The 23364-nt window shown below is 39.3% G+C and overlaps 1 protein-coding gene across 1 annotated transcript in view; it reads right to left on the minus strand.

Annotated features, from left to right (window-relative positions):
• Nucleotides 1–8031: 8031 nt before the first annotated feature.
• Nucleotides 8032–23364, minus strand: part of LOC117331659 (calcium-activated chloride channel regulator 1-like) — a 29973-nt gene continuing 14640 nt past the window's right edge. The window contains exons 2-13 of the mRNA XM_033890486.1: nt 22056–22344; nt 20029–20158; nt 19698–19860; nt 19382–19520; nt 17388–17512; nt 15177–15401; nt 14699–14977; nt 14184–14405; nt 13747–14017; nt 13437–13604; nt 12482–12691; nt 8032–10264 (exon numbers count right to left, since the gene is read on the minus strand). Of these exons, the coding sequence (XP_033746377.1) occupies nt 9570–10264; nt 12482–12691; nt 13437–13604; nt 13747–14017; nt 14184–14405; nt 14699–14977; nt 15177–15401; nt 17388–17512; nt 19382–19520; nt 19698–19860; nt 20029–20158; nt 22056–22344 (2916 nt within the window). The 3' untranslated portion in view covers nt 8032–9569. The remainder of the gene's footprint in view (nt 10265–12481; nt 12692–13436; nt 13605–13746; nt 14018–14183; nt 14406–14698; nt 14978–15176; nt 15402–17387; nt 17513–19381; nt 19521–19697; nt 19861–20028; nt 20159–22055; nt 22345–23364) is intronic.

Consider the following 23364-nt stretch of genomic DNA (forward strand, 5'->3'; position numbering starts at 1 on the left):
TTACTACTTGACATATAATAATATATATATATATATATATTACAAATTTGTGTTTGAAATTTAGATTTTATGTTTCAAATGTCTTTCTAGTTATTGGTTTAAAAAATATTTATTACCAAAATCTTTACAATACATGGCTTAAATTCTGATGGTTAAAATATTTTTGTTTTCATCATATGGTAAGCTTAGGTCACCATGTAACAATGTCCTGATGTCCAAGTTTATACCTACCCTTGCTATTGTTTCAGCCCAAACTGTATCATATTTCCTACATCCACATAATCTTAGGAGGTCTCTATACTACCAGTTTGATGAGCTACCCGAGTCGGAGTCTTGTGTGAAGTACCTGGGCACGCCGTTGGCCGAAATAATATAAATTGGGAATGTTGGATTTGTTTCTATTAAGATAGGAGAGAAATAAAGACTTAGCTTGATTATTTCTAATGTGATCTGGTATCAAGTTCCACTCATAGATGGCTGTTTGAAACAAGAGTACCATGAACGGTACATAATACGCCCGCCATGAAAATCGACGCACAGTTCATTTGAAGGAAAGAATTAACTACTGTATAAGCATGCACAATTGGGTGTGAAAAAGGAATATTAGTGGCGCAAGGTTAGTACGTGATTATAATATGCAGGTATAAGAGTATACATGCAGATGTACAATGAATTGATTGTTTGTGCAAGCTGAAATGGAATAAAATCAATTGTTGTTGGATACACTGTGGTTACCTTTATTTACCAAGAGCTATCCAAATGGCTTTGTGTGGGGAGTAGTAAACTTCAAGAATGATTCGCAAACCACGACCTTGAAATTCGACTTGTCTCCAGAACTTGTTGCAAAGAACAGCTGTATGAAGTTTCATCGAAATCCATTCAGTACTTTGACGGGAAATCTCCGGACAATGAAAGTTATAGAAGATTTCTAAAAATAGTAACAGTGACCTAGATTCGCAAACCACGACCTTGAAATTCAACTCGTCTCCAGAACTTGTTGCAAGGAACATCTGTATGAAGTTTCATTGAAATGCATTCAGTACTTTGACGGGAATCCTCCGGACAATGTAAATGTTGACGTACGAGCAGCCGAACGGACAGGGTGACGCCAATATACGCCCCGCCTTCGCGGCGGGTGTATAAAAAGGAAGATAAATGAATATTAATTTTGCTTCGTGAGGGATGCATACCCAAGTTTGATCTTAAATTATTACCTTGCGTGTAACTAGCCACTTGGGGCAGAATATTTTGCAGATATGGCGGTGATAGTCTACGGACAATATTGTACTTCCGTTTGAACCTTTCCTAGGTCTAAAGTTTGCTGATGATTACAGTTCCCTCACACACACAATATCAGCATATTCCAAAATTGGTCTGATATAAGTAAAATACATAGTTTTAAGAGATTTTCGATATAATTAGAATTTTAATGCTCTAAGAATAACAATTCTTTTCCATGCTTTTCAAGTACGTTATCAACATGTAATTGCCAAGAACAGCTCTCTTCGACAGTTAGACCAAGGTGAATATGACTTTTTACTTGTTGTATAGGGGTGTTGTTCATTAATAATGGAGGAGGATTTATTTTAGCATGTTTTTTTTTTTTAGATAGAATCATACTTTCAGTTTTATTTGAGTTGAAGTTAAGTAGCCATTGCCTTGCCCAAGTACTTATATAGCAGCAAGATAAGAATTTAATATTTCTGCTGAATGAACTGGATTTTCAACTATAACACAAAATAACGTATCGTCAGCAAATAAACGAATATCAGAATGTATACTATTGACAATGTCTTTATATAGATAATATAAAGAAGAGGGCCTAATATAGAGCCTTGTGGCACACCCTATCAAATCCTTTACTGATATCACAAAACACAACCCGAACGTCCTGGCCACTATCAAATACTTAACTGATATCACAAAACACAACCCGAACGTCCAGGCTAATAATGTAATGTACCAAAAATACAAGCCTGTTGAAGTTTATGTATTAGGCCTCTGTGCCACACCCTATCAAATGCTTTACTGATATCACAAAACACAACCCGAACCTCCTCGCCATTATCAACTGCTTTGAAAAACGTATTTACTACGTCAGTTAATTGAAGTGCTGCGAATCTTTCGGGTTAAGAACAGATTGAAATGGTGGAATACGTTTATTTTCCCTAAGAAATTTATAGCTATATTTAAAGATACACTTTTCAAAAGCCTTTGCTATACAACTCAAAAGGGAGAGTGGTCTATAGTTTGTAAGTAGTAAAAGGAGTTATCTCCCTTCTCGTAGACTGGAATCCCATTTGCAGTTTTCCAAATTTCTTCAAACTTATGTATATAGTGCTATTGATTTATTAAATATATTTGATAATAAAGGCCCTGTCAGTTCAGTACTGGCTTACTTTTAAGAGTTTGGGATGCAGTAAGTCAGGGCCACAGGATTTGTTAGTATTGATTAATTTCAGGGCGTCTTCAACTTCAGAAGGTGTGAGATGTATTTTCCACCAGTCACGTAGGCTTATATTCTATTATCATTTAGTTTATCACCAAGATTTATTCATGTATAAGATCTTTTTTTTACGAATTAATAACGTTACTTCGTTTCCCTTGTGCCTGAATTCAGCCCACTGTTCAGGATTGTTTGAAGATTTTGCAGATTTGTGCAATCGATTTCGAATTCTTATCTGTCTACGAACGCCATTGTGCATCCAGGGTTTATCGCTGGAGCGTATAGTAACAACCTTGTTTGGAATGTGTGATTCTGCTGCATGTATGGTGTTACTAGTGAGTGAATTGTTCATGTCCTAATCACTGTCAGTAATAGCCTGTCTGTAATTTACATAATTTCCCTCGTTGTACTTCCATATCATTCTTTTGTATGAGTGGCAAGGATATTCGAATCTTGTTAATGTGACAAAGACTGGGCAGTGCTCACTACATAAGGGCTCAAGTTCTCCTAAAGTAAGAACTTGTATATGTTTACAGACCATTTCTATATCTATCAACCTCCGGGTAGTTTCTGTAGTACGAGTGGGTTCGTTTACAGTCTGGGACAAATTAAAATTTCGTAAAATGTCGGATATATTGTTTGACCTGTTGGGTATCAAGATGTCTTCGTTCAAATCTTGTTCAATGGAATATTCAACCAAATTCTAATTGTCAAATCTGGGATGTATATAAAAGGACGCTAACACTAATCTGAGCTTTCCCGCGTGATTTCTTCGGGACTGCGATGGAGCTCGGCTTACCGCCATACATCTTCGCTAGCCAAGGCTTCTGATTACGTTACACTCCACGAACCCTTGGCGGATATAGTCGTGTTCAAACCGTCGCGCCCTGGAATCCCAGGGCACCCAATCAAATCGCGTTTTACATTCTGGCTTGGTTTCGCAGTAAACAAAAAATGCGGCACCCAGTACAGAGCTACATTGCCGACTATGTCATGGCATTTTACCTAAATACAAAAATCACAATCTTTGGGGGAACATTCGCAGTGTTTGATCAATTCATATAAGTCATTGATCACATATCTCATCGAAATGACACCAAACCTCGATGTGTGTTTGTAAACATCACCGATGAAGTAAATCGGTAACGCTTGTTTTGATTGGTCGAAAATTTCATGCGTGAAGGGTGGTAATTTCAAATCACCGCTAGAGGGCCAGAACTGACGCCTATATCTGCCAAGGGTTCGTGGAGTGTAACGTAATCAGAAGCCTTGGCTAGCGAAGATGACCGCCATACCGACGTCTAAGCCTTTGGGCTACTCGAAACGGTATAACGTCTTTAATTCCGAGTTCGTCGTTGATGAAGGTTTGTACACACTTTTCGGTATCCTCGTTTGGATCATTGTCGTCACTGTTACCACCGATAATCAAAATGTCCTTCATCGATCTAGTTTGGACTTCTAGTACACATTCATCCAACTCTATATAACCGTTTATTACCATATCTCTCTCGGTTTCTATGGTACTAATTCTATCTTCTATTCCACTAACGCACTCAGCATGTGATTGATATGATCAAGAATGTCAAGCTTTGGCAGATTATTGTCAACAATAACTGGATCCGTAACCCTGACCGGAGGAGGGAGAGACTGGTGTGGTTTGTCGCCGGGGGTTGGTACTACCTATAGAGGAGCGTGAGGTTTGTCGCCGGGGGTTGGTACTACCTATAGAGGAGCGTGAGGTTTGTCGCCGGGGGTTGGTACTACCTATAGAGGAGCGTGAGGTTTGTCGCCGGGGGTTGGTACTACCTATAGAGGAGCGTGAGGTTTGTCGCCGGGGGTTGGTACTACCTATAGAGGAGCGTGACAGGACACCTGGCTATTTTGCGGAGTCACGCCTATAGATGTTCTAGAAGGAGATGAGGATATAGGAGGGTTATACTCTAGATGTGGGTGAAAATGTGGCTCATAGTTCTTCATGGGATTTATGTATCACCGCACTGGTAGCCACTATTACCTGTGTGTTTAGGAACGTGCACGCTGTTCATACTTGTCACGGCTGGCTGAAAGGTGATGCTTTATCCCGCTTCATAAGCATTGGGTCATCAGAAATAGTTTTATTTCACCGGAGCACTTTCACAGCAGTGTTGTCGCGTGGGCCTTGCTTTCACGATCCTATCTTCAATTCATTTATCTATATACTGCTAGATATAATAATTTGACTTTTAGTGCCAGTCTTCCCTTATGGTTCAGAAAATGGCGTGTATAACAAAGATCATCACCAACAAGCTCCAGACATTTCTAAACAGATGTCTCGGCAACATCGCCAACGCCAATTGGCCAGGAATTGTCCCCAACGAACAACTGGGACGTCCGATACGCCAATTGTTTGTTTTATGGTAAGTTTACCAGAGCTTTAATTTTTTCCAAGAAATATGAACGACTTCGTAAATGCATAGTTTTGAACTATACACGGGGGAGTATTTTGTTTAACATACGCCTTGATCCCATAGCAAATACATTGGTCGTGAAATCGCGAGAATAATTGAATTTATGACCGACAACATTTTTACGGGTTTGGTAACCAGATCTTCCAACAGTACTCATGGAAAAGGAACAAGTTGCATATGCCCCTCTGACTTGTTTTGGTGGGAATATCGTACTCAAATAACTTAATTCTACGTCATATTCACTATCTCATAATACCAGTATCAAACAATCTAGCCTGAATATCCTATGGCCTGAGAGTGTGCTTAAACATCAGAAGGATCCGCGGTAACAAAATTTGTGTAGAAACGGGCAAAACATTACTATATGACGATGAATTGGGACCATATTTAATTCCAATACCTACTAAAAAGAGGGCACTTGCAAGGGAGAGAGGCGATCAAAGAACCCATGCATTTTATTTCAAACGGAGTAGATCGGTCAATTTTCAACAGACCATCCGTTGAAAATTGACCTTTTAATCTGTCATTTTTCAACGACACAACCCTTTTTCAACGGTATTCATGGTCCATAGTCAACGTTGAAAACTGACCCATGGTACATATTCAAACAAGAAAACTCGCTTCAAGTCAATTTTCAACGGGGGTCCATTTTCAACGTAACACCGGCATCATGCATTATCTAATTCGAAATTATTCCATGCAGTGCATTTCCTAATACCATATGAAGTCAGCCGAGTTTGATGCTTGTTAATATGCCCAGTGCTTCCGTTGTCACCACACTAACTCTCATTTGAGATTGTGACTTATCTGGGATTTGACCTAGATTTGTATGGTGGGTGTCGTCGTGACCTAGATTTGTATGACGGGTGTCGTCGTGACCTAGATTTGTATGGCGGGTGTCGTCGTGACCTAGATTTGTATGGCGGGTGTCGTCGTGACCTAGATTTATATGGCGTGTGTCATCGATAAAGCAGAGGACGCTTACTCTTCTGGAACACCCGAACTTGTTCTCTTTATACTTTTTCAAGCATCTCCGTGCAAATCTATATTTGTTAAATATTTTGTCCTCATTTCTTCGATTTCGAGCTTGAATTATTGTTTCGTTTCGTTATTATGTCAATATTTTTTTTTATTGATTTTGAGATTGTGGCTTAACCCGGATTTGACCTAGATTTGTATGGCAGGTGTCGTCGATTTGACCTAGATTTGTATGACGGTGTCGTCGATTTGACCTAGATTTGTATGACGGGTGTCGTCGATTTGACCTAGATTTGTATGACGGGTGTCTTCGATTTGACCTAGATTTGTATGACGGGTGTCGTCGATTTGACCTAGATTTGTATGACGGGTGTCTTCGATTTGACCTAGATTTGTATGACGGGGTGTCTTCGATTTGACCTAGATTTGTATGACGGGTGTCGTCGACTTAACCTAGATTTGTATGACGGGTGTCGTCGATTTGACCTAGATTTGTATGACGGGTGTCGTCGATTTGACCTAGATTTGTATGACGGTGTCGTCGATTTGACCTAGATTTGTATGACGGGTGTCGTCGATTTGACCTAGATTTGTCTGACGGGTGTCGTCGATTTGACCTAAATTTGTATGACGGGTGTCGTCGATTTGACCTAGATTTGTATGACGGGTGTCGTCGATTTGACCTAGATTTGTATGACGGGTGTCGTCGATTTGACCTAGATTTGTATGACGGTGTCGTCGATTTGACCTAGATTTGTATGACGGGTGTCGTCGATTTGACCTAGATTTGTATGACGGGTGTCGTCGATTTGACCTAAATTTGTATGACGGGTGTCGTCGATTTGATCTAGATTTGTATGACGGGTGTCGTCGATTTGACCTAGATTTTCATGACGGTGTCGTCGATTTGACCTAGATTTTTATGACGGTGTCGTCGATTTAACCTAGATTTGTATGACGGGTGTCGTCGATTTGACCTAGATTTGTATGACGGGTGTCGTCGATTTGACCTAGATTTGTATGGAACTGGTTAAACGGAACTCTGGTTCCGAGTTTCGATTTTCTTCAATGGAACTGAAAACTAGGACCAAGTCCCGGAAAATTCATACGTGACTCATAAATAACTTTGCATCCATTTGACACATGTAGTTTTTCTTCTTCAGATTCGGGTCTCATATTGAGATAAAGTACATAAAATATTTTCTTAAAAGGAACTCGGAACTGGTTCCAATTTTCGGTTTTCTTCCACGGAACTGAAAACTAGGACCAAGTCCCGTAAAACTGGTTCTTAGTTCCGTTTATCATAAACGGAACTCAGAACTGGGACCAAAACCAATAAAGCTAATACATAGTATTCTAGTTTTCTTTAACGGAACTCAGAACTGGGACCAAAACTCGTAAAGCTAATACATTGCAGTTCCGTTTTTCTTAAACGGAACTCGGAACTGGTTCCTAGTTCCATTTTTCTTAAACGGAACTCGGAACTGGTTCCGCGTTCCGTTTATCTTAAACGGAACTCGGAACTGGGACAAAACCAATAAAGTTAATACATAGTATTTCAGTTTTTCTTAAATGGAACTCGGAACTGGGATCAAAACCAATTAAGCCAATACATAGTATTTCAGTTTTTCTTAATAGGAACTCGGAACTAGTTCCTAGTTCCGTTTATCTTAAACGGAACTCGGAACTCGGAACCAACTTCAGGCTCCCCAATAATCAGAATATTACAAATATCCGATTAAAGTATGGCTTCATTTTTATTACATTATTGTATTTTTCTGTTACAATGCAGATTACAGTTCTCAAAATCAAATGAAAGATTATTCACACTTTTAGGTTGTTTTTCCCCTTTAATCACATCTGATGTAGGATGACAGTTGTCTGATCAGGAATACGAGATCATAGGCCTACCGGCTTATTGGCTGTATTGGTGTATGTTACAGATTTATCGTCGTCAATGGTATAGAGTGACGCTGGCCCACACGTGGTTAACCTGGTTTAGAGGTATGTACATTTGTATCCATGGGGTATTTGTGTTAATTTTTACATTCTGTTTTGAGATCATCTACATGTAATATGCATGTAGTCGTGGAATTGCAGCAGGCCTTTTCTCCGAGAACTATTGTCTACATATTACCACGATAAATAACAACACAGAGGTTAATTAAATATTCGGAATAACTATATTATGCATTGTTCTATTAAAGTATAACATTTTATTGATGCAAATATATATATATACTATATAGATATGATAGAATATCGTCAGATACGACATTTGTACAGATACACCAACAGGAATCGGTAGCATTCACTCATTACACAAATTATATTACCGGTATTATATCAATTATCTTTATCATAATTAACGATAATAATGATAATTAACTTCATTTTCTAAGAATAAAATACATGTTTAGCCAAAGGCTAATCTTCCACATGATCCTCATAACAGTACCCAAATCGGATATCAAACTAACATTTTATTCGTCCGATAAAAACAGAGGATGCATAAGATAATTTATCGTTAGTGTGAGAATAGAATGCCGACGTTTTTCTAAATAGCACATTTATAGCCCAAGGCTCATGTGAGCTATTTATAGACGCTCCGACGTCACCAAATGTCATGATCAGTACCCATATATATACAGGATCAACGTTTGAGTACATTTGTTGTATGTCATTATTTCCAAGCATATCGTTATATTATAATTATCTTTTGGACACGAAAGGAACGTCAGTTGTACACTATATTTTTTTTTTCAAACTGACTATTTTTATGATTCAATTTGGGCCTTCGTCGAAACACCCTCTCAACTGTCAACCGTGAACGTGAGAAACGTAGACAGATACTAATGCCTATGTTAACAACAGCATTATTTCATTACGTGTATATCGACATTCTTATAGCTATTTTTTCATAAAATAATGAAAAGAACATTAAACATCTAACAATACTAAATGTTCATTCGACCGTCTCTCGTAGTTCATATACCGCACTACTATACTCATACATCAAGAACTGACTTTGTTGGAATGTATTCAAATACCATATACCTAGCATACATGTATTACTGAAGTCATGATAATTACAAACTAAATTTAATTACATTTTTACCAGTGAAATATCGAAAATTATTCATTCTATAAAAGTGATATTTTTCACTAATGAAAAATATCATTTTTTTCTGATTTGACCAATAAGAACACTGCTTATAAACGACAATGGGGAAAATCAAGATTTGCATATAACTCAACGTCATAGTATACATTGTATGACGTCATAATGCAATAAAGAATACATAACGTCACGATTTAGCGTAAATTTGTGAGCCGTTGACATGCAGGGGACCGCAATGAATTCTAGAGGAGATTGAGCTGCATCGGTATATTTTGCTATAAAATGTAATAAACAGAATATTTAACAGTATCTTCAGAAATACCAAATATATTTCACTCGTGTAGCTAATATTTTGATATTTCTCACGAGTGCGCGTTAAAAATATTTGGTATTACTGAAGACACTGTTAAATATCCTCTACATCTGTAATTTTACAATGCTCTTTCTCTCAACAGCTGACAACAATTTGTCAAAAACTGAGCAATATTTCACATTGAGATCAATGAAATTGAACTTTGCAAGACCACCTCAGCATACCACAATTAAATATAGTACAGACGGCATCTGTGACGTTGGACTAGCGGTACATGGTATATGGTATACTGTTACTATAGGACGAACTCTGTCCTGTGTGTGGATAGTCGTACGGTGCTGGACCTGGTACCGAGTACACATCCATATAATCTTGTTTATGTCGACTGCGTTTATAATCCCGTATATCTTCTGTATGATGATTATGGTAACGTCTCTTTCGTTTCGAACGCCCCTTCCGCGTGTGTCGTCTTGACGATGAGTACCCGGACTCCACGTCATCGTGAAAATGTCTTCGTGGCGGAGGTCTCTTCCATTTTCCAAACCAGCAAGACATGCTTAACCCAAACAAAATTAGTCCAATCGCAGCCACGCCTGCTGCCGTAGAGAGACCAATCAGGACAGACTGGTCAGAAGTGTGCTCCACCCTGGGGACGACGGTAGTAACTGTGGTTGTGGTCGGGACAGGTGTTGTGGTGGTGGGGAACCAGTTGACGTCAGTCAGGAGAGAAAAGGATACAATGTTGGAGAGTTCTCCGGTATTTTGATTGTTGTCTGTGGCGCGAATAGCCAGGTAGTAGGTCCGACTGTCACGTGTTAGGGACGGAAGTGTAAATGTAAATGTTTCGGTTTGTCCTGAAGCTTTGGGAGTAGGTACCTGAGATGTCAGTTTTGTGGCGCCCCCTGGAATTGTCCTAAGAGCGTTAAAGTCAGTTGACAACCGAACGTCATACACTGTGGCTGTGGATAGAAAGATAAATAGGAGAAACAATGATATGTTTGTATATGTAAAACACACTCGGTATCAATGTTACTAGATAGAAACGTTCAACAATCGGTATCAATGTTACTAGATAGAAACGTTCAACACTTGGTATCAATGTTACTAGATAGAAACGTTCAACAACACTCGGTATCAATGTTACTAGATAGAAACGTTCAACACCCGGTATCAATGTAACTAGATAGAAACGTTCAACACTCGGTATCAATGTTACTAGATAGAAACGTTCAACAACACTCGGTATCAATGTTACTAGATAGAAACGTTCAACACTCGGTATCAATGTTACTAGATAGAAACGTTCAACACTCGGTATCAATGTTACTAGATAGAAACGTTCAACACTCGGTATCAATGTTACTAGATAGAAACGTTCAACAACACTCGGTATCAATGTTACTAGATAGAAACGTTCAACAACACTCGGTATCAATGTTACTAGATAGAAACGTTCAACACTCGGTATCAATGTTACTAGATAGAAACGTTCAACAACACTCGGTATCAATGTTACTAGATAGAAACGTTCAACAACACTCGGTATCAATGTTACTAGATAGAAACGTTCAACAACACTCGGTATCAATGTTACTATATAGAAACGTTCAACACTCGGTATCAATGTTACTAGATAGAAACGTTCAACACTCGGTATTAATGTTACTAGATAGAAACGTTCAACACTCGGTATCAATGTTACTAGATAGAAACGTTCAACACTCGGTATCAATGTTACTAGATAGAAACGTTCAACAACACTCGGTATCAATGTTACTAGATAGAAACGTTCAACACTCGGTATCAATGTTACTAGATAGAAACGTTCAACAACACTCGGTATCAATGTTACTAGATAGAAACGTTCAACAACACTCGGTATCAATGTTACTAGATAGAAACGTTCAACAACACTCGGTATCAATGTTACTAGATAGAAACGTTCAACACCCGGTATCAATGTTACTAGATAGAAACGTTCAACACTCGGTATCAATGTTACTAGATAGAAACGTTCAACACTCGGTATCAATGTTACTAGATAGAAACGTTCAACAACACTCGGTATCAATGTTACTAGATAGAAACGTTCAACACTCGGTATCAATGTTACTAGATAGAAACGTTCAACACTCGGTATCAATGTTACTAGATAGAAACGTTCAACACTTGGTATCAATGTTACTAGATAGAAACGTTCAACACTTGGTATCAATGTTACTAGATAGAAATGTTCAACAACACTCGGTATCAATGTTACTAGATAGAAACGTTCAACACTCGGTATCAATGTTACTAGATAGAAACGTTCAACAACACTCGGTATCAATGTTACTAGATAGAAACGTTCAACAACTCGGTATCAATGTTACTAGATAGAAACGTTCACACTCGGTATCAATGTTACTAGATAGAAACGTTCACAACACTCGGTATCAATGTTACTAGATAGAAACGTTCAACAACACTCGGTATCAATGTTACTAGATAGAAACGGTTCAACACTCGGTATCAATGTTACTAGATAGAAACGTTCAACACTTCGGTATCAATGTTACTAGATAGAAACGTTCAACAAACTCGGTATCAATGTTACTAGATAGAAACGTTCAACACTTCGGTATCAATGTTACTAGATAGAAACGTTCAACAACACTCGGTATCAATGTTACTAGATAGAAACTTTCAACAACACTCGGTATCAATGTTACTAGATAGAAACGTTCAACAACACTCGGTATCAATGTTACTAGATAGAAACGTTCAACAACACTCGGTATCAATGTTACTAGATGGAAACGTTCAACAACACTCGGTATCAATGTTACTAGATAGAAACGATCAACTAATAAAGATATGTTGCTATAGAAGCATTAGTTATAAATGACCGTTATGATAAAATATATTGACTGTTGAAAGACCAAAATGTTATGATTAGTTTAATGCAGAAAATGCAATGCGTACAATAATATCGCTAATTGTAGTACTTTTCAACGGAAAGATTTAAAATGTTAAAATATATAGACTGCATTTCAATAGCTGCATGTAGATGGGAATTCAATATTATATGAACTTTTCCAATTAATGACAATCATCCAAATGGATCTGGAAGAAACGGACGTTCGCTTTAATAAAACGTTCCTGGTTTGGGGTATTGTTTTTACAACTAAAGTTACCTGTTCCATCATCTATGTCATCACCGACAGCTTTCCACGTGACTTTTATGACACCGGAAGCATCATCAACTGACGTCAGCGTGAGAGTTGTGATTTTGGCCGGGGATATAACGTCTGGTATTGGCCCAGGAACATAGTCCTGAACAACCACCTCGCCAGTCTGGGACACGCGCTGGAAGTTCTCCTGGTTGCCAAGGGTCACCGTGTTACCTGACAATTGAACAGTTATACAAAAAAGTCGACTATAATAGCAATATTCCTTATTACATCTGTAACCAGGTAGTCAGACATAAAAATAGATAATCTATTATTTTTGTTTATATGGCCAATATATTGTAGGGGCCGCGATAGCTCAGTCGATAAGAGCGTCGGCCACGTAACCTAAGGTGAAGATCCGAGGTGCGTGATTTCACGCGCCCTACCCGTGACGTTTTGTGTTTCTATTGAAGCTGAGAAACAAAGCGGTCGGGTCTATCGTAGCTGTGGCCTTGGGCAAGACGCTTTACCCTTATTGTTTTGGATAGCATGCAACGGACCTCCAGTATGTTTTTCAGTGAGGTAGTCACCAACTACTACAAGGAAACCCCGCCTAAAATAACCCTGGCTGTTCACGAGGAGATCAACCCAGCAAACAAACAAACATTAATAACGTATGGTAAACAAAAAGCATCAAACCCAGATCCGTGAATAATTTCATAAAAACTGTTTTTATTGATATTACTATGCAATGAAAAACCTCTGGTACTTTCTCTTTCCTTGAATATTACGGGGGAAATGCGATTTTGGTATGCTGAAAATCGGAACGAAAATGATGGGTTGGCGGAAAACAACCGTCAATATCTCCTTAAGATTACTACAATTGTAAGACCTCGCGCTTGGTCTCGTTGAAAAATATTCATTAAAATATGATTGAATGAATAAGAATATCAGTGTAAAGATGAAAGGAACTACCTACCACTGCCACTGATGGGCGCTGCACCACTCCCGGAAGTAGAAGTCAGTACCTTGGCTGTTCCGTCTGTGTTTACAGCAGTGACCTTGACACTGAGACGGCCATCAAGGGTCACGTACCTGGGAAGAACAGTGCCTGAGTACACCCCGTCATCAGCCATTAGGTCAGACCCTGTCGTGGAAATTTCAAAATATAATCAACGATCGCAATTCCCTAGTGTAATTAAATGTTGTATGTAGGTTGTAAGTGATGCTGGGAAGAGAGACATAAAGACAATCAAATGAACAATGAAGCACAAGTGTTTAGTACGTACCGATGCCATCATCCCTGAGGACAATAACTACACCCACGCCGTCCTCGTTCTCCAGATTGGCCGATACTGTCGATCTCAACACTGGTGTTTTGTCCTTCAGCACGGAGGCATGGACAGTGAAGGTCGAGGTTTGTCCGTAACTGTACTGTTGGTTAGATGTCCATGATCGTACAATAAGACCGTCCGAGCCACTGTCCTTTCGTTCGGACTGTATGCTGACTGTGCCTTTCAGATCTGTATCGGACGTTATTGTGTATGTATAACGACCAGCCTATTATTAGAAACAAGTGGAATATGGTGTCACTTTTGGTCCGTAGTATCAATAAAAGTCCAAGAAGGACGAAAACAAAATGTACGATTAGTATTTGATTATAATTCGGTATAATTTACATTTAACATATGATCATGTTCAGGATTAAATTTTCGTGGTAACTTACGGCCGCTGTGCCACTAATGGCCACATTTCGGTTAATGGAGTTGGCGGAAGGCCCGCTGGTGTCGGTGTACGTCGTACCGTCCGGCCCTGTTACTCGGACAGACACACTTGACGTGTCATTGACCATAGCCTGAAGGATGGTCTTTGGTCCCACTGTGGAATCGATGTAGAACTGTCCAGTCACAGGACTACCTCCCTGTACCGTAACACCTTGGCTATCAATCTGGGAATCAAAGTAAGACTTCAACTCACAACAATACTACCCTCGAACAAATAGTAAACATGTAGATACACTAACTACAAAACACATATCGTCGACCTACAACAACGCCATATTATTCCTACACGTCAGTTACCTACTCTTTCTGCTAACGCAGCATACACATATAATTAAAAATACGGTATTAACAAAACAGTGTATACATGTATGCTTAATTCGTTAGTTTGCGTTTCTTGGGTTGATTTTAAGTCATACCTATATTGAAAAGATATGTTCTTCCCACATTTGAATCGTACCTGTATGGGAGCACCAGACGCTTCCAAGATCACACCAAATGCATCATGTAGGACCGTAGAAGTGCTACTCTCAGAATAGAAGAAGCTCCTTCCGCCTGTTTCCTGGGAGATGGATGTCAGCTGACTATCTGAAGCGCTGCTGATTGCCAGTGAATGAACCGTGACGCCGCAACTGATAAGGGTCGGTAACACGTCAGCTACCAAGGGTCGCCGATTCTCCTTCCCGTCTGTTACCAGTACTATAATGGCGCCATTCATACTTGCCGTCGTGTTAAGCACCTGTTTACGATTGAAGTAAACACAATATTTGCGGGTTAAAAATTGTTAAAAAAAAGAACAGAAGTTGATAAGTTGTCCATCACATGCCCAAAGTAGACAGATGATGTTATCTGACAATGTTGTCTCCAGTGATAGAATACACATATCCACTGTTAAAGTAAGCATCTGTGTTTTAAATAATACCATTGTGTTTCCTTACCTCTAGACCTTTTAGTAGACCATCTCCTAAGGCTGTATATCCAAACGCCGTAGACGGCAGGCTCTGCACGAGGCTCTCGCGTACGGAGTCTGACGTCACGGTCGTCATAGGCGTTACTATTTGGGCACTGGAGGAGAAGGTAACAATTCCAACGTCAGAATTATCAGGAACTGTGTAGGAGAGGAAATGTCCAACGATGTCTTGTAGCAACTGCAGCCTGGATGGCTGCAATACAGAAGTAGTCGACACCATGATCAGTTGATTAGAATATCAAAAGAATGATGTATTACATTACAGCACCAACAGGGGGAGGAGCCACCATGTAGTAAAGAGAAGTACCAACAGAGGGCAGCAGCATGTGTATTACAGTAGAATACCAGCAAGGACGACATAATGTATTGCGTTACAACACCAACAAGGGGAGTCACCCTGTAGTAAAGAAAAATACCAACAGAGGGCAGCAGCATTTCAGTAGAATACCAGCAATGACGACATGATGTATTAAATTACAACCCCAATAGGGGGGCACCATATACTTAAGAGAAGATCCAACAGAAGGCAGCAGCATATGAATTCATGCAGTGAATTCACCCAGGTAATATTTAAACATACTAAATCTTGTTCTCGCAAAGGCTAGAAGGTTTGCTTTATCTAATCTCATATCAAATAAAACCCCATTTAAAATCATATATGTAACATAAACGGTAGCGTCAACGTGTGCTGTCGTAGAAAACCAAAAGGATGCTACAAAAAAATATCAACAGGAGAAAAGACTACAATATCCTAAATACAGGGGCGCCACAACCTTCGGAAAAGTAGTACCAAAAAAAGGTGCCAACATTTACCACTGTACAACTCCAACAGAGAACGCCACAATGTACTATATATGTAATGTATAACCCCATCAGACACTATAGATTAGACCAACAGGGAACGACACAATGTACTATATATGTAATGTATAACCCCATCAGACACTATAGATTAGACCAACAGGGAACGCCACAATGTACTATATATGTAATGTAAAACCCCATCAGACACTATAGATTAGACCAACAGGGAACGACACAATGTACTATATATGTAATGTATAACCCCATCAGACACTATAGATTAGACCAACAGGGAACGCCACAATGTACTATACATGTAATTAACAACCCCATCAGACACCAAAGCAGTAGATCAACACAGGTCTCCACAATATACTAGCTATGACATGCATAACCCACATCAGGTGCTAAAGAACTAGACCAACAGAGGGCGCCACTAATGTACAACTCTGATAGGTGAAGCAACAATGTACTAGATATGCCATGAAACAGCAGACCAACAGAGGTCGTCACAATGATCTAGTGATACCTAGTCACTATTTGAATTTGGTCGCAAGAATTTAAGTAATATTATTGATTTAATATCGGGATTCAGATGTGAAAACCAAACATTCAAGGGTGTACAATCAGCCATGTTTATTTGAACTCATAATAAAACTTATTCAAATCTGGTATTTTACAAATTTTAACGCATGCTGTTGGTACGGATTCCTGAATTAGAAATTTCGTGTATATGGCCTCCATCACAGTAGTTCTAAAGTCTTTCTTTGATGGAGATCAAAGGTCACTTTTGGTACGCGACACACCGCCTTATTTAGGTAACCTAGTCCCCAAGTATAAAGTGCCGTTGTTAGAAAGTGTAGAAGATAGAGCCCGGACAACATTTTTCTTTGATGTAGGTCAAAGGTCACAATGTATGTCAGAGTGACCTACTTTTTGTACTCGACACACCGCCTCATTTAGATGAACCTATGCCCCTAGTATAGTATGAAGTGCCAGTGTTAAGAAGCGTAGGAGATAGAGCCAGGACAACATGTGTCTTTGATGTAGGTCAAAGGTCAAAATGTAAGTCAAAGTGAGAACTACTTTTGTTACGCCACACACTGCCTCATTTAGGTAAAGCCATGGCCCAAGTATGAAGTGCCAATATGGAAAATATAGGAAATAGAGCCCGGACAAGATGATGTGCGACAGGACGGAAAGACGGACGTTAGTGAGATATTTTTTTCTACGTGGAAGACAGATGTTGACAGTTGAAGTGAATTGAATTATTTTCTGTATACGTGAACGACATACGTTGAAGTGAGTTGAGTTTTGTTCTTATGCTTGGGACACATGTTGAAGTGAGATGAGTTTTTGAGACCGGTATACGTACCCCGACAATCCGGGCGTTCATACTGTTGGAGATGTCCAGAACTAGTGCCAGGCGTATCTCCCCCTCCTGGACCACGGTAAACACAGGATCGGTAGCTCTCGAACTAGACCCGGCAGTGTTGGACGCTAAACAGAGATCATGTCATTTTTCAATAAAAGAATGTATCTATGGTCTTTCAACTTTAATTCGATAAGTGCGTACATTTCAGCGGGCTGAAGTTAGCAGCGGATTCGTTATTCGTAAAAAACATGTGATGGACAATGACTGTAATGGCTATCCACTGAAGGTATAAAACATGTGATGGACCATGACTGTAATGGCTATAAAACATGTGATGGACCATGACTGTAATAGCTATAAAACATGTGATGGACCATGACTGTAATAGCTATCCACTAAAGTTATAAAACATGTGATGGACCATGACTGTAATAGCTATCCACTAAAGGTATAAAACATGTGATGGACCATGACTGTAATAGCTATCCACTGAAGGTATAAAACATGTGATGGACCATGACTGTAATAGCTATCCACTAAAGGTATCAAACATGTGATGGACCATGACTGTAATAGCTATCTACTAAAGGTATAAAACATGTGATGGACCATGACTGTAATAGCTATCCACTAAAGGTATAAAACATGTGATGGACCATGACTGTAATAGCTATAAAACATGTGATGGACCATGACAGTTATAGCTATCTACTAAAGGTATAAAACATGTGATGGACCATGACTGTAATAGCTATCCACTAAAGGTATAAAACATGTGATGGACCATGACTGTTATAGCTATAAAACATGTGATGGACCATGACTGTAATAGCTATCCACTAAAGGTATAAAACATGTGATGGACCATGACTGTAATAGCTATCCACTAAAGGTATAAAACATGTGATGGACCATGACTGTAATAGCTATCCACTGAAGGTATAAAACATGTGATGGACCATGACTGTAATAGCTATAAAACATGTGATGGACAATGACTGTAATAGCTATCCACTGAAGGTATAAAACATGTGATGGACCATGACTGTAATAGCTATCCACTGACAGTATAAAACATGTGATGGACCATGACTGTAATAGCTATCCACTAAAGGTATAAAACATGTGATGGACCATGACTGTAATAGCTATCCACTGAAGGTATAAAACATGTGATGGACCATGACTGTAATAGCTATAAAACATGTGATGGACCATGACTGTAATAGCTATCCACTGAAGGTATAAAACATGTGATGGACCATGACTGTAATAGCTATCCACTAAAGGTATAAAACATGTGATGGACCATGACTGTAATAGCTATCCACTGACAGTATAAAACATGTGATGGACCATGACTGTAATGGCTATCCACTTTAGGTATAAAACATGTGATGGACCATGACTGTAATAGCTATAAAACATGTGATGGACAATGACTGTAATAGCTATCCACTGAAGGTATAAAACATGTGATGGACCATGACTGTAATAGCTATCCACTGACAGTATAAAACATGTGATGGACCATGACTGTAATAGCTATCCACTAAAGGTATCAAACATGTGATGGACCATGACTGTAATAGCTATCCACTAAAGGTATCAAACATGTGATGGACCATGACTGTAATAGCTATTTACTAAAGGTATAAAACATGTGATGGACCATGACTGTAATAGCTATCCACTAAAGGTATAAAACATGTGATGGACCATGACTGTAATAGCTATAAAACATGTGATGGACCATGACAGTTATAGCTATCTACTAAAGGTATAAAACATGTGATGGACCATGACTGTAATAGCTATCCACTAAAGGTATAAAACATGTGATGGACCATGACTGTTATAGCTATAAAACATGTGATGGACCATGACTGTAATAGCTATCCACTAAAGTTATAAAACATGTGATGGGCAATACATTAGCTGTAATTGTAATATAACTCATATTTAGCAATGTTATTATATTAATGTTCACTGACCATTAAAGTCTGAATGTGTCCGCATCACCTCCCAAACACTTCGTTGGCCACAGTAATGGTTCTGGTCATTAGGGGCACGTGTATTGTGACGTAATTCCTCGTCCACAGACGATGTGTCCTCGTCACAAAACTCCACGACCTAAAGCATACAGTTACATTGTACCACCCTAAATGGTTTCTTGAATAACATTGGCAAAAGATTAACCAAGTAGTAAATCACTTAGACAAACGTAGCAGTTTTGTCGACTGTATTGCCAGACTTGTTTCGTTATGTTTCAATGTCTATAGAACGACTATCTAAATATTTGTAACTTACTGATGATATCCACTGAAAGGCCATCAGGGAGGCCTGTGCGATGTTCGGAGACTGTACACAGAACTGGCAGTCCGGCTCTGGTTTACCGTCGGGATCCACAAAACATCTGGACCGGGAGTTGGAACAATCGCGCAAATTAACGCCAAGAATCTTGTCTGTACACCTACAGTGACACAATTGATTTTGAAAAGATGAACTATGTTTTAGACAGCTTCTTTGTTTATGAAGCAAATAATTAGTAAAGTTTTCCTTAAAGTGTAAAATTGAGTACAGATGAAATCTACTGGGATCTTCACTTTACCGATTAAGATTTTTCACATTCGATCCTTACATGATTGGTTTCCACGTGCCGTCCTCGTTGTAGAATTTCTCGATCTCATCTATATCTGGCTGTTCCACGCTAGGGTACTCATCAAACACTCCCCATCTTAAGTGGGCCCACTCGTGAACCAGGATCTTATCTGTAGAAAACACCAGCACACACAAAATATACAACGAACACAAACAAGAGATATATCGCCAGGAGTGAACTACATCACACGGAGGAGGAAAATGTTGTTTTAGATAGGTCACAAGTGTCCTAATACTACGGTAATAGAAAAGACATCACGTTAGATGGAAAGGCTAGACTATGACAAAGATTGCATGGAGGAATGAAAAAATCATCCTCAAAGTAGGGGACGTCATTTTTCAAGGAGGGGATGACTGGCTGTTTTACAAGGAGAGGGTGGCTGGTTGTTTTACAAGGAGAGGGTGACTGGTTGTTTTACAAGGAGAGGGTGACTGGTTGTTTTACAAGGAGAGAGTGGCTGCTTGTTTTACAAGGAGGTGATGACTGGTTTTTTACAAGGAGGTGATGTCTGGTTGTTTTACAAGGAGAGAGTGGCTGGTTGTTTTACAAGGAGAGAGTGACTGGTTGTTTTACAAGGAGAGAGTGGCTGGTTGTTTTACAAGGAGAGGGTGACTGGTTGTTTTACAAGGAGAGAGTGGCTGGTTGTTTTACAAGGAGGTGATGACTGGTTGTTTTACAAGGAGGTGATGACTGGTTGTTTTACAAGGAGGTGATGACTGGTTGTTTTACAAGGATGGGGTGGCTGGTTTGTTTTACAAGGAGGGGTTGGTTGTTTTACAAGGAGAGAGTGGCTGGTTGTTTTACAAGGAGAGGGTGACTGGTTGTTTTACAAGAAGAGAGTGGCTGGTTGTTTTACAAGGAGGTGATGACTGGTTGTTTTACAAGGAGGTGATGACTGGTTGTTTTACAAGGAGAGAGTGGCTGGTTGTTTTACAAGGAGAGGGTGACTGGTTGTTTTACAAGGAGAGGGTGACTGGTTGTTTTACAAGGAGAGAGTGGCTGGTTGTTTTACAAGGAGAGGGTGACTGGTTGTTTTACAAGGAGGTGATGACTGGTTGTTTACAAGGAGGTGATGACTGGTTGTTTTACAAGGATGGGGTGGCTGGTTTGTTTTACAAGGAGGGGTTGGTTGTTTTTGCTTAACGTCTTGTCAATTAATATGGTCTTGTAAGAACGATGATGCCTACACAAACGAGGTCAGCTTTGTGGTTGTCTAATATTGCCATTTTATGAAATGCCACATTTACAAAACTTTTCTTTCGTCCATATTTTTCAATGATTATACTAACGCCGGAAATGCCCAGAAGAAAGAAGAGAGAATATCACATTCAGTCGCCCTTTACGAATCGTGCAATTGGGACAGCAAATACAATCTTACGCCCTTTTTCCTGCAGATAAAGAAAAGTAGGGAGGAAACATCAAATCACAGGACAAAGGAAACATCTGAGGTGAAAACTACAGGTCCAATCTAATAATGTCCCGACACAGTAACAACCTCATCAAGCTACTCGCTTCATTTCACAACCCTTCTTTATGTACATATAGGTGATTCTAATCACAGTGAATCATCAAACTATTTTTACATAAAGTTACAGTTTTATTGGGAAATTAGAGTCGATAAATTATACGAGGAATGCTGTGCTGCCGGTGATTTACAGAAAATAATACTTATATCCGCGTCATTTGTCAGAACATTGAGTGGAAAAGGTACTGTATATACGGACGATTAGTGTGTACGATTTCACATAAATACTCTACAGACCGGGATAGAGGCGACTTTATACAGAAAATTAGACGATCGTTATCACGAAGTTTGAGTGTTTGAGGAAACATTATCGACCGGTAACTTATATCAAACTTACATCTCCCATATCACTTGCGATTTATATTGCTATAACAAAATGGCTGGTTCTATTCATGTATATTAATTTATGAAATATAAATAGGAGTATATGAGAACTGCCAGTCACGCAATGTTACCAAAGCATGTCAATGTGCTTGCTTACCTATTGGACCATATCCTATTGATTGAGAGGTGAGCATCAGTTCCGGTGTGACATGCGCATACAACCCTTGTCCACCACACTTTGTCAGTCCGTGGACATAAGGCGTGTTTCCGGTTTCCGGTCTTGCCGTGTCCACCAGAAAGTCCATGCTGTTTGACGCTGAACCGTAAATGGTTGTATACTGATTAGATGAGGACCATGACTTGGGGACAACAATTGTAATTTCTTTGAAGTAGACGAAGTTCTTGGAGGCAGAGTACAGAATTCGGGAAGCGTCGGTGAAGGCCGTCTGTGGGAGACAAAGGTCAATGTTGCTCAATTCATATCAAACCAGTAGAGGGTGACGGTGTAACCACAGGGGCTTGGCACGATTTCCCTAAAGGACACTATAATACATATATATATGGACCATCATTTGGAAAATCGTGCCAAGCCCCTGTGGGTGTAACCGAGGAAATCGATCATTGTTACCACAGGCGAAGTCCGGAAAATAAATACTAATAAAACATTTAACAATGTGTACCTGTTAACAAACCATTACTTACTTACAAATCATGTTTATTATGGTCTATAAAACAGTTAGTGACCCTATATTAGCGTGACGCCTTATTTGACCCAATTCCACATGTACTGTCAGCTTCACACGTGGTGAATTTCCCTTTACCCTAGAGGATGTGAATTCGCTTAGAAAGCAATAGGTCTTTAGTTCGAACCTCGGTGTAGGTAGGTACAGTATGTACATATGTACGTGTGTATACACCATGTCACTTACCAAGGAAAGGTATGTTTGTTTAGATCTACACAAAAGTTGAAAAGCTCCAGGGTTTCGTTGGAGCTTAAGAACATGAGATTACGATGTCGTCATCATACATATAGTTTTTTCCACCCTCATCGTGGAGAGCCATCCCGAACCTCTTTCTCAACAGCAGTGAAATGATTTCGTCAATTAACTGCGGGCTCGCAAAAACAAAACAAAACAAAACAAAAACCGCGTGTAATAGTGTGAAGGATATGCCTACAGACAACAAAACCTATTGTGACTGTTTACTGTTATAAGCTGAATCATACAGGTGTAAAACATGTACAACTAGGACTTCCGTGTCTCGATCCTCCCACAACACCTAACTTGTCTCGTCTCACCTCACACAGATCACACGTCACAACGTACATGTCTGTTGATAAGACAAAACTATGATAAACATCCATCAGCTGTGTAGGAAATCAATGCCAAGTTCGGATATGATACAGTTCGTATTTTTGTGTCGTTTATGTTAAATAGAAATGTGTTCAAGAAGCATGTTAGCATAAA

The sequence above is a fragment of the Pecten maximus genome, chromosome 7 (assembly GCF_902652985.1).
Source record: "Pecten maximus chromosome 7, xPecMax1.1, whole genome shotgun sequence".
Taxonomy (NCBI): Eukaryota; Metazoa; Mollusca; class Bivalvia; order Pectinida; family Pectinidae; genus Pecten; species Pecten maximus.